The sequence below is a fragment of the Melanostigma gelatinosum genome (genome assembly GCF_949748355.1).
Source record: "Melanostigma gelatinosum genome assembly, chromosome: 12".
NCBI classification, from domain to species: domain Eukaryota; kingdom Metazoa; phylum Chordata; class Actinopteri; order Perciformes; family Zoarcidae; genus Melanostigma; species Melanostigma gelatinosum.
Genome location: NC_136645.1, coordinates 25,215,231 through 25,228,098, shown reverse-complemented (window position 1 = coordinate 25,228,098; position 12,868 = coordinate 25,215,231). Strand labels below are relative to the sequence as shown.

At 47.9% G+C, this 12,868-nt stretch overlaps 1 protein-coding gene across 1 annotated transcript in view; it reads left to right on the top strand.

Moving 5' to 3' along the window:
• The window catches only part of nt5c2a (5'-nucleotidase, cytosolic IIa), a gene marked incomplete at its 3' end in the record, with an annotated part of 70,082 nt that extends 61,797 nt beyond the window's left edge, over positions 1-8,285 (top strand). The window contains exons 16-18 of the mRNA XM_079280529.1: positions 5,162-5,222; positions 7,778-7,954; positions 8,043-8,285. Coding sequence (XP_079136655.1) covers positions 5,162-5,222; positions 7,778-7,954; positions 8,043-8,285 — 481 coding nt within the window. The remainder of the gene's footprint in view (positions 1-5,161; positions 5,223-7,777; positions 7,955-8,042) is intronic.
• Positions 8,286-12,868: the final 4,583 nt, after the last annotated feature.

Here is a 12,868-nt window from a genome sequence, read left to right as displayed (position 1 = left end):
TTGGTCCGTCACATGAGCCAGCCACAATCTTTTCGCCTCATCGTTTGTGGAGCTAGCTTTTACCATAAGCCATTTCTGCGTCAGATATTCTTGCACCGATTCTTTTGGGTCTCGGTTTGTCACCATCGCCTTGATCTTTTTGAACTCACCAAAGCTCTGGGTGGAAGCCCGCATCTTTGTTATGCAGTCATTTTCTTCAGCGGTGGTGGGGCAGCTGCTTCGTGCAAGGCCCTGCCCTTGAGGTGGCTGTTCGTCCTCGGTGTCCGAGATGTCTTGCCTCCGCTCTTTGTCTTCCTCTGCCGCCAGCTTGTAGGCTGCTTTCTTCAGGCGTCGCAACATGACGTCGTACACGATTGTCACAAAGCCTGTGCGAAAGTTACCCGTCAGCTCCGTGGCTGTTGCGAGGGAGCCGTAGGTCGGGGTCATTAGAAAATTCGCCCATTCCCTTTTTGTCGCGTAGACCATTGTTCCTTTCATTCCTTCGAGGTCGTGCAGCCATATTTCTGGAACATCATAATTTGTTTGACCGACCTCTGGAGCATAGGCTTTTCTTCCGTCTTTGGTGGTCATGGGCCCGTAACGATCGTCTCGGGGGAATTTCAGCGAAGCCGTGCACACTGAAACTAGGGGCAGCGCGTTCTTCTTGCCTTTTCTGCTTCCTATCCTCAGGTCGGTCATTCCTCCCGGAGCCTCGTATTCGATGGAGGTCAGGCTTGGCGCTGTTTCTTCTTCATCTGAACTCACATCTGCGGCTTCTTCCTGCGCCTCTCGTTCTGGTTCTGCTGACGGCGAGGCCGGCTGAACTGGTTCTGGTGTTCTTTGTGGAGTCCTGGGACTTTCCCTGGTCCCGCCTGGACTTTCGAACCTTATCATGGGCGCTTCTCCTCCTCCTGAGTAGCGCATTGTCTGCAGGCCGACTGACTCTGCTGGGCTGATGATCCCCCGTGGAGGTTTGGTTGGCACGGGGGTTTCCTCTTCTGTCTGCACCGCTACTGTCCGGGGAGAGGGGATTGGAGTTCTTCTTTCCTTTTGTGGTTTTTCCTGGCTTGAGCTGACCTGTGGACGTCGCTCCTCTCGTGCTGAAGGACCGGGTGTTGATTCCTGGTAGCTCCTCTGCTCCGTCCTGGTTTCTTTCTTCAATCTTGCTGATTGCGGGAGCCGTGGCAGAACTGCTTTCGCAACTGGGGCGTTCTCGTCCTCGTATTCCGGCGGTCCTGCCCTCCAGTTGTTTGGCCCCTCCGTTTTGAAGAGGGGTCTCAGTATTCTCTCTTTTCTCTCGTGGTATTGGGCCACCGAGGTGACTAACACCAACTCGCGGATGTTGTTCCACCCGTGGGGAGCGTTCATCAGGAGGTGCAGAATCCTCATTGCCGCTTCTTCTGCTACCTCCCATGGTAGGTTGCCGGACCTGGCGCCGTCGTTACATATAACGACTCTTTTGAAGGACAATTCGCTTGCTCGGGTGACACCTTTTTCTAATGCCTCCTCTATGCTGTCCCGATAAGTGTCCTGATCTTCGCCATCTTCATATCTTTCGATCGGTACGTGTAGCACCGCAAAATGGCGTGATGCTCCGCCGCTCGTAACCACCACCTCCTCCTGTCTCTGCCTACATCCGTGGAGGCGCCCCTCAAGTTCTTCTTTGTAGAGGCTGCCTGCCTCTTTTAGCAGACTCTTTCTGAACCGGGAGATATGCGGCTTTAGATGTGAGTTAGTTAAGACAACCAATCCGTGGCTGTCTATGTCCCAAGGCTCTCCGAAGTGGTTATATGCGGTTAACCCTGTCTGGTTTGCATATTTTTTGGTCCCCTCGGGCATCTTTTTCAACTTTTGAAGATGCTCTTCTGGGTTCGGGGAGTGAACATGTCTGGTCTTACCCCTAGCTTTCTGGGGCCGCCTCGGCTCTGGGCCGTTGTAGTCCTTCAGGATCGTGCGTACTGCAGTGGCAGCGGGAGTCCCGGATCCCATGGAGGGCGGGAGCAGTTGGTACTCGTCGCTCTCGTCCAGCTTTGAGTCTTCCCCCACTTCGTCCTCCTCTGAGATCTCCTCGTCTTTGCCACTGTCCTGTTCGTCTCCTACTTCGGCTTCCGAGGACGCCTCCGTAGAGGAGTCCGTGTACACCTCGGTCCCTTGGGTGCTGTGCTGATCGTCGCCGGTCTCCTCAGTATAACTTAGGTTGGTGGCTATGTATGCCGCTATTGCGTCTTGCTCTTTTTTATTTTCTTTATAGCGGGCGGTGGCTATCACTTTCTGCTTTATAGTCACTGCCCCCGCTCCGATTTCTGCGGCGAGCATCTTCACGACTGAGTCGTATTCTTTTGACGGGCTAATAATGGTGACTATTTTTCCTTTAATAACCCTCATTACTACTAGCCACCAGTGTAGCCACTCTCCCACTTTCTTCTTGCCTGAGGGGGGTCCTGCACACCCCACCACTGCCGCCACCATTCCGGACTTATGGGTGAGGGGAGCAAGATAACCCCCCTCCCTTTCGCAATTCTTTTTTACTTCTTCTCCCACCTTCGCTCTATCTGCTTTGTCATGCAGCACGAGTAGGTGTTTTTGAATAGATTTGTCCCAGGTGTCCCATCCCTTGCCATTCAGGATGATCTGATGTTGGACGTTGCTTCTGCCTCTTGGAGCCGGTGTCGGTGTCTGTACTCCCGATGTCGCTCCGTGTGGTCCAGCGTCGTCCGTCTGCTGGTCCGGGCTGTCGTCTACTGCCTGGTCCGGGGTCGATGGCGCTGGCACGTCCTGCTGAGTCGTCGCCGTCTGCGGGCTGCCTCCGTCGCCGTCGGGTCCTCTCTGCTGTCCGGTGGCGATTCCTCCATCAGGGCCGTTGGCTCGTACCGCTGGGTCGCCTCCGCCGCTATCGGATCCTCCGGGCGATTCGTCCATCTTGGACTTTGTCTTTGTTGTCTCGAGTCGCCTTCCTCCCAAAGCCTCTCGTCGCGCGTTGAGGAAGGGATGGGATCAGGCTCTGGTCCCTCTACAGGTCGGGTGAGTCTGGTCGATGCTCCCCGTCGCCTGCGGATTCTCCTGTGTTGGCCTGTAAATACCACACACAGCTTCGATTCGTGGATGTCTTCGCAATCGGACTTCTTCGAGGCTTGGGCAGCTTTGCTTTCTACCCCAACGCCTCACCTCAGGTCTTTTCGTTCACGAACGACAGCCTCTCTTAGCTGCCGGGGTTCTTCTTTTGGACTCAACGTACTCCTTTTCCGTCGAGCCCCACGTTATGGGCGCCACGTGTTAGATCCTGGGTACTTCTGGCCCGATACGGGGCTAATTACTGACTCAGCTCTCTATTAAAAGATTCTCGAGCTGGTGTTCTGGCGAGGGAACTCGCCTGGCTCCGCTAACTGCCGTTACTCCCAACGTCTACCCTGCTTCCTCCGGTCAGAGCGCGCTCGGCCGAGAGACCAGTCCTGGCCCCGGGCGCTCACACCAGTCGCGTCGGTTATGGCAGCTTCCCTCTTATGGATCCGTGCTCTTGGTAAATGCCAGGTTAGGTTTTAACGGCTAGGATTAATTCTTGCTAAAACCGTAAGGGATTGTTCAGTGGATTCGGTCTCTAGGATAACCTTTCAGAACTCAGTTGTTAGACATACAATAGCTTTAACTTTTTACTGTCACGAGGAACTCATTACTACTTCGAGCAAATTAATGCACTTGAGGATTTCACTTTAAATGCAGATTAGATATTTATTGCAGGTTATATTTAGTTAGTTTGCAGGGGTTACAGCTACAGCTCACATAAAATGTCACTACACATGATTAGTCAATTTAATTATCTTCTTCGATTATACTCATTAGTTTTAGTTGCCGAGACGGCTCGGTTGGAGCTGGATGTCCAATGGTGCGATGAAAAGAGTTCTTTTGGAGTTGTTAGGAGCGAAGGTCTGGCCAGACCCTCGGTCCTCCCGCTCCGCAACGGAGCCCGTTCAGCTGTTCTCAAAACTCAGTACAAAGTCCTTCTCAGGCAGCTGCGGCTTTCTCAGTTGTCCAGATGTTAAGAGGCGAGCGGTGGGGAGAGTTAGAAACTTCGTCTTTTAATCTCAAAGTCCACGAACAGAGGTCTCTTTTTCGTGAACAGAGACGAAGCCCTCAATACATCAGCTGCAGGCTTTAGTATCTTCTTCCGATGCGCTTGGTACGGCATCCGCGATGAAATCCCAGCTTGTTCTTTGCAAGCATGTCCTTATATTCCTCATATGGGCTGTGATCAGCCCCCACCTGTTTGGTCCATTACTCATCCCCCCTCCCTCTGGAAAGGGCGTTAAGCCGAACATTGCCTGTATGACTCAACCTATTACATCAGTTTCTAGATCTTTCTCTTGACTACACCCAACATCTGGTCTTGATTACAGCAATGTCATTCTTGCCCAATACTTGCCCAATACATCTATCTCAGCTCCACAGAACACACAGAAACATTCATTACATTTGTTTAAATCACTTCTATGCAGTTAAACATTTGTTACACCATTGATTAGAACATTTCGTTATATTTATTCATACATTTTATCCGTTTGATTACACGTCAACGTTGAATATATGCTTTGCGCTCTTATAGCCTGACTTCTCTCCCTTGAATGTGTCGACATGTTACCGAGGCAGCTCTTGAGAGGTCAACTCTTCTTGACAGTTTGGATGATGTACATGATTTGGCCATAAGCTGCTGTTTGAGTGAAGTGAAGTGAAAGTCACTACATTTGGTCATTTGTGTAAAAGCTCTGGTTTGGTGGAATAAATGTCCCAGGTGAAGATCCAATTTAACGTTATCGGTTGTTTAGTTTCATTGGCCAGATACAGTGGCAGTGTAGTCGCATGACGAGATCCTAGAATAGTGGATTTGGTCTAGTACCACTTATTCTGTTCTATCCAATCAAAGACCAAGTGTAACCCTGAAGATAACACTTTTCCTCGTCCTCCACTAGCGTTTACATTTTTGAATCATCGGCGTACATTTGTGTAAAACGTCATCAGTGAAGACGTAATACACCCTTTGTGTTCTGCATGAAACATAACTCCTTATCAATGACATGGAGTTCATAGTGTTCAAAACATCAAATGCTTCACTGTAGTCCAGTTCCACTGCAGCTGTCATTCTGTCCAGTGCATGTTAACCCGTCACAGTACAGCTGTGTTTCCTGCTCAGGCATCTGGACAGCAGCAGCAACGAGAGGCCCGACATCAGCTCACTGCAGAGACGCATTAAGGTACAACCGTCTCATCACAATCATGTCTTCATCCCGTTGTTCACGTAAAAAGAGCTCCACTAAAGTAGAGCTCCACTAAAGTAGAGTCCACTAAAGTAGAGATCCACTAAAGTAGAGCTCCAATAAAGTAGCGCCCACTAAAGTAGCGCCCACTAAAGTAGCGCCCACTAAAGTAGCGCCCACTAAAGTAGCGCCCACTAAAGTAGAGCTCCACTAAAGTAGAGCTCCACTAAAGTAGCGCCCACTAAAGTAGCGCCCACTAAAGTAGAGCTCCACTAAAGTAGCGCCCACTAAAGTAGAGCTCCACTAAAGTAGAGCTCCACTAAGGTAGCGCCCACTAAATTAAAGCTCCACCAAAGTAGAGCTCCACCAAAGTAGAGATCCACTAAGGTAGAGTCCACTGAAGTAGAGCTCCACTAAAGTTTAGCTCCACTAAAGTTTAGCTCTACTAAAGTAGTGCCCACTAAAGTAGAGCTCCACTAAAGTAGAGCTCCACTAAAGTAGAGATCCACTAAGGTAGAGCTCCACTAAAGTAGAGCTCCACTAAAGTAGAGTCTACTAAGGTACAGTCCACTAAGGTAGAGCTCCACTAAGGTAGAGCTCCACTAAAGTAGAGATCCACTAAAGTAGAGCTCCACTAAAGTAGAGCTCCACTAAAGTAGAGCTCCACTAAATTAGAGATCCACTAAGGTAGAGTCCACTAAAGTAGAGGTCCACTAAAGTAGAGGTCCACTAAAGTAGAGGTCCAATAAAGTTTAGCTCCACTAAAGTAGCGCCCACTAAAGTAGAGCTCCACTAAAGTAGAGTCCACTAAGGTAGAGCTCCACTAATGTAGAGATCCACTAAGGTAGAGCTCCACTAAAGTAGAGTCCACTAAGGTAGAGCTCCACTAAAGGAGAGCTCCAATAAGGTAGAGCTCCACTAAAGGAGAGCTCCACTAAAGGAGAGCTCCACTAAGGTAGAGTCCACTAAAGTAGAGCTCTACTAAAGGAGAGCTCCGCTAAGGTAGAGCTCCGCTAAGGTAGAGCTCCACTAAAGGAGAGCTCCACTAAAGTCGAGTCCACTAAAGTAGAGCTCTACTAAAGGAGAGCTCCACTAAGGTAGAGCTCCGCTAAGGTAGAGTCCACTAAAGGAGAGCTCCACTAAAGGAGAGCTCCACTAAAGGAGAGCTCCACTAAAGTAGAGTCCAACTAAAGGAGAGCTCCACAAAGGTAGAGCTCCACTAAAGGAGAGCTCCACTAAGGTAGCGCTCCACTAAAGTAGAGGTCCACTAAAGTAGAGCTCCAATAAAGTTTAGCTCCACTAAAGTAGCGCCCACTAAAGTAGAGCTCCACTAAAGTAGAGTCCACTAAGGTAGAGCTCCACTAATGTAGAGATCCACTAAGGTAGAGCTCCACTAAAGTAGAGTCCACTAAGGTAGAGCTCCACTAAAGTAGAGCTCCACTAAAGTTGAGCTCCACTAAAGTAGCGCCCACTAAAGTAGAGCTCCACTAAAGTAGAGCTCCACTAAGGTAGAGCTCCACTAAGGTAGAGCTCCACTAATGTAGAGATCCACTAAGGTAGAGCTCCACCAAAGTAGAGTCCACTAAGGTAGAGGTCCACTAAAGTAGAGGTCCACTAAAGTAGAGCTCCACTAAAGTCAAGCTCCACTAAAGTAGAGTCCACTAAAGTAGAGCTCCACTAAGGTAGAGTCCACTAACTTAGTGGACTCTACCTTAGTCTAAGGTAGAGTCCACTAAGGTAGAGCTCCACTAAAGGAGAGCTCCACTTAAGTAGAGTCCACTAAAGTAGAGCTCTACTAAAGGAGAGCTCCACTAAGGTAGAGTCCACTAAGGTAGAGCTCCACTAAAGGAGAGCTCCACTAAGGTAGAGTCCACTAAAGTCGAGCTCTACTAAAGGAGAGGTCCACTAAGGTAGACCTCCGCTAAGGTAGAGTCCACTAAAGTAGAGCTCCACTAAAGGAGAGCTCCACTAAAGTCGAGTCCACTAAAGTAGAGCTCTACTAAAGGAGAGCTCCACTAAGGTAGAGCTCCGCTAAGGTAGAGTCCACTAAAGTAGAGCTCCACTAAAGGAGAGCTCCACTAAAGTAGAGTCCACTAAAGTAGAGCTCTACTAAAGGAGAGCTCCACTAAGGTAGAGCTCCACTAAAGTAGAATCCACTAAGGAAGAGTCCACTAGAAGAAACTAGAAGTTACAAAAGCTCCGATGTGCACGACCAGGCGCCGCCACCACTTGTGGTTACATGAGCTTCACTACGGCGAGTAGAAGCTACGTTTAAAGCAGATAACGGTGAACTGACACCACGACAACACCACCCATTTGGACGAAATGATGTATGAACTCAACACAGCAGACAGAGACAAGTCTACATGAAGTGAGCACAGTTCAGTACAGCTGTATTTATGCCCATGCACTCAAAGAGGTTCCACTCCCATGAAGAAGACCACATGCTTCCTCCTTGCTTAGAAAGGTTTGGTCTGCTGCCAAAAAGACAAATCATGGCTGCTGAGATGCTCAGGGTTGAGGAGAAATAATAAGTCTCCTTGTCCTTCCAGAAAGTGACACATGACATGGACATGTGCTACGGCATGATGGGAAGTCTGTTCCGCAGTGGATCCCGGCAGACGCTGTTCGCCTCCCAGGTGATGCGCTATGCTGACCTGTACGCCGCCTCCTTCATCAACCTGCTGTACTACCCCTTCAGCTACCTGTTCCGAGCTGCACACGTGCTGGTGAGCTTCACTCTGACCCACCTTTGTGTCTCTGCACTTTAAAGGCTTTCGGATTCATGGCTTTACGTTGAAAACTCTCCCTCCCCAGATGCCCCATGAGTCAACAGTGGAGCACGCCCACGTCAGCGTCATCGACACAGAGTCGCCGCTGGCCACGCGGAACCGCCACGACGTCGACCTCGAGATGGAGTGCAAACGGCACCAGCTGACTCGGTCCGTCAGCGAGATCCAGCCCCCCCACTTCTTCCCTCAGGCGCCGCAGGAGATCACGCACTGCCATGATGAGGACGATGATGAGGAGGATGATGAGGAGGAGGAGGAGGAGGAATAGGAGGTGGAGGAATAGGAGGTGGAGGAGTAGGTGGAGAAGGAGGAGGAGGAATAGGAGGTGGAGGAGGAGGAGGAGGAGGAGGTGGAGGAGGAGGAAGAGAAGGAGGAGCTAGAAGAAGAAACAGACACGACAGCCTGAACAGAGCTGATGACGAGTGTCTGGATCATCGTCTTGCCCCAACAAACCTTCATCCCTCAGAGGAGCCTCACCCAGTCATTCACCTCTGTGCTGTAAAGTTGGAGAATGTGAATGACGTCCCGCCCTGAAGTCCTTCCTGTGATACAGTGTAGATACTACAGCCTGCCTTACTCATCTCGCTGTGAGACCATACAGAGTGCATGAGGACTGTTGTTCTGTTGTTTCATCTGAGGTGAAAGATATGGAAGAAATGAAAAGATGCTGAGTTTCAAAGACAAACTTCTGAAACGAGGCAACATTTACCCCATAACCTTTCATTTCGGTCATGATGACATCATCAGCTGGAACCGCTGGATGAGAGCAGTGCAGAGCTAACCAGTGGGGCACGATCACGTGCACTAACGTGCGATAAAAAGCAGAGGCCGTATAGAAGAGGTGGGCGTAGTCATGGTGACGTCACCCATTGGTTTGTGGACTGATGTTTTGAAGCCGTCACCATCTTGGATTACGGCCGTCGCCATGTTGTTTTTTCAACCAATGAACAGAAGTGAACATATTTGGATGCACAGGAGTGAGGTAGAGACGGCGTATATGTCTCTGGTAGAGACCCGTCCATCACACCCAGAGAGAAGTAGAGTCCTTGTCTCATAGACTTCCATACAATCTCACTTCTTACTGCAGCCAGAGGAGTCACCCCCTGCTGGTCAGTAGAGAGAATGCACGTCTTAATTAAGTCTCAGAGCCGTCTGGGTAAAAGCTGAGCGGCCGGTCGGCAATGTGAACAAAAAGAGAAGCTCTGATGACATCAAAGAGCTGTTTGTATTCATATTCTATTCATGCTATCAATGTCGCATACTACTCCTTTACGTGAACGGTTACAATTTTAAGTCAAATTCATGAGATCATAAACTGTAAATATGGGATGAGTCTAAATACCTTCAATGATACTAATCACTGTCATCATTGTGACGCACTATTTGTGATTGACAGTCATGGTGTTCCATGCTGCTGATCACTGTTAACGTGCTGGGACTGTAGTGTGAGAGCTGAGGACTCCACACACATGCTGCCAACAGGACCATGGTGCAATAATGTTTTCGTGCTGATGCGGTGGTTTCCATGTGTTGTGTTACTGCCTTGATGTGAAGTCTGATCTGCTGGCGTGATCGAAGCGTATCGATCCCTGAAAGTGTGTCTGACTCCAGAAGGCTGATCTGTTCACTGAATGTGCTTCTGCTGCTTACATGAGCCTCGACTGTACTTCTACTCGTTTAAACTGCTGCTGACAGCTGATTGTTGCACCTTGTGTTGTTGATGGACTCATTATGGGATGTTTGGAGCTGCAGTGTTCCTCTGCTCTGAAGCAGCACCAACAGTTCAGCACTATACGATCACACAGCTGTGAGCGTGCCTGTGTCCGCTCACTGAGCTGTGATAATCACACATGCTCAAGAGCAAAGTCAACCAGAAGGTTTCTGGTTTTACCAGCAACAGTTCTGCATGAGTTGAAGTTGTATTTGAGATGTTGTCTTGAAGACATGGTTTGACTGATGTTTGTATTAAATTTTCTGATCGGATATTGTGACGAGTTTCATTTTTTGCCGGTCAAAGATATTCACAATTCCGATATTCTCTTCACCATCTTCATCTGTAAGTAATTACACTGTAGAATCACCTGCTACAGTAAAAGGACTAACACGTTAACCTATGATTATCATGATGATTATATTCACTGCTGCTTATCGTCTCCATTCATCTGTTGATCGGTTTGTATAACTAGTGAAAAGAAGTAAGAAATGACGTCACAATTACTCCGAGCCCAGAGTGGCACCTTCACAAGGTGTGTTTGTCCGAATCTCAACGTTATCACTAATACGTCATCTTTAACACGGTCAAAATGAAGAGCCACAAACCTGGAAGCATCAAATGTTCACTGAAGCATAAACACAAACGTTTGGTCCTGGAAGAGGAGAGGAGACGCCGTCTGGTCCCGTTGGTAACATGAGAGAGAAACACTGACAACAAGTGCGTCGTGTTGTTCAATGTGATATGTCATTTGTTGAAATAGTATACTTAAAGTATGAACAGTCAGCCATCATCAGAATCTAGTATTAATATTAATAAGAATTATTTAGGTGATATGAATTTATTATTTGTTACAAATTGAAGACTCAAATATTTCAGTCTGAATGAAAAACAACTTAAAGATGTGGTGGAGTTAGGAAATGTAGCTCAATTGTCCGTTCAACATTCTTTTTTAAACTATGACACAACAAATCCACTCATAAGAAGGAATTACATAAAACACTTGTATTTCACTTTATTTAGTTTGATTTGTTTTAAAACAGGCATTTAAAATCTTCCATAAATTCCAACTTCATGTAAATCTGCTACTAGCATGTTTTGAAACACAAGCGTGTTTTCAGTGTTGGGGAGTAACACGTGAATAAAGTGTTGGCGTCTGCAGTGAGCAGCAGGGCTGAGAACTCACCTCTTCAAGAAGGCCGACCCTGAGCCTTCCACTTAGCATCTATTGTATTCATACCAGCTTATTGCACTTATTGTATTCATATTATGTTGTTGCACTTATTGCATTCCTTTGTTTCTGCACTGTACGTTGGCTCTGGTTTATGCTCTTAGATGCTTGTTTGAGGAAAGGAGATGCACTTATGACTTCTGGTGACTCTCGAAAACCGATGTTGAATACACCTGAGGGCTGATCACACCGAGAGGTGTTGCTACCAGGAGGCAACCGCCGCTTCTGCCGAGTGAAACCTGCATTCTCTCTACTGTCCACCAGGGGGCGACTCCTCTGTTTGCAAAAAGAAGTCTGATTGTATGGAAGTCTATGAGGCAATGACTTCTATACATGTGATTGTTGAGTCCACATCTTCACAGAGACCTGGATCCATCAAGCTGAACTTGATTGGACATGAGGACAGAGAGCAGGACTCTGGTGGACCAGAGGAGGACTCTGTTTACATCCTGATGCTTGCTGCTCAAACACAGTCACAGTTGATGAACAATGTTCTCCTCATGTTGAGTTTTTAATGTGAAGACGTCGGCCATGTTATCTGACCAGAGAATTGTTTCTGTTGCTGCGTCTGATGCGAGTGAGTGATTGATGAGCGGTGCGACTCCGTGCCGGCGCTGGAAGATCTGGAATGTTTGAGCTGTTCTACGCTTCTAAGTACCGCGAGCACAAGGTGCCAGAGAGGAGCCACAGAAAACAACATGGAGTCGGACTAGAATGTCATTCAACAATCTTTTCTTTCTGAAATCATAAACAGTGTTCTAACATTACTGTCAAGCATTTATTCGCTTTTTTATTTTTTAGCAGAGAATGTCGTCAACGTCGATTTCAAACCTTATTGCCCAGTTTAAACATTTGTTATAGAAGTAATATTGTAACTTCATAAATATAAGTAACTTTGATGAAGCAAATGTAAATAGTTACTTATTACATTTTTAACTAGTACTATGTAACCTATTACTTTCAAAAGTAGCCTTCCCAACACTGCATCTTTGATGTTGTTTCTATGTTTTATCTTTTGTATCGTTCATCTCTTGTCTTCAGACTTCCATCCTTCATCCTCTGTCCTCTGTCCTCTCTGTTGCCTCACACCTTCATCATCATCCCTCCAGCTGTGTCTTCCTGTCGGGCAGCGGAGGAGAACACACGTCCTCCTCCACCAGCACCTCCTCAGGAGGACGAACAGGGAACGCAGTCGGTCTCTCTTTCTTACTAACTTGTGCGTACACCGAATCCCCCGTCGCTGCGGAGCAAAGGCCAGGCTCCTCCCCTGGCTCGTGATTGGTCAGCGGTGCTGATACGTCAGCATGGTGGCTGCTCCCTCCTCCCCTGATGGTATGGTCGATGTTGTCTGGAGCGTTAGAGCTGTTCACATCTGTAAGACGGACATAACTGTTTCACAAAGGTCGCTGCCGCTACCTGACAACATGGCGACGGCCGTAATCCAAGATGGCGACGGCGAAATCAACGCACTCGATCGAAAAGTCAGTCCACAAACCAATGGGTGACATCACGATGGCTGCGTCCACTTCTACACAGTCTATGGTCAGAACATGAGGTAATGACGGCCTGCATGGCGTGAGCGTAGCTCTGCAAGAGGTTGCAGCGCTGAGATGAAACGCTGCTATTTTCACCTGATTCATGCTAACGCGCTGCTTCTCACTGCGTTTCTGTTGAAGACATCACTGCTCTACTTAGGAACTTTGGACACAGACAGATGTTTCTTACGGTAACAAGCCCCGCCTTCTGTTTTGCATCAAAATTTCTGTAACTTTGAAACACAGCTGGGGAAACGAATTTAGAGCAAAGAAAAGAAGTTCTAATGGTTAACATGCGTCTCCGGCCCTGAGCCACACTCAGACCACCATGTTATCATCCATTCAGTTATCACAGTTATCATCCATGTTATCAT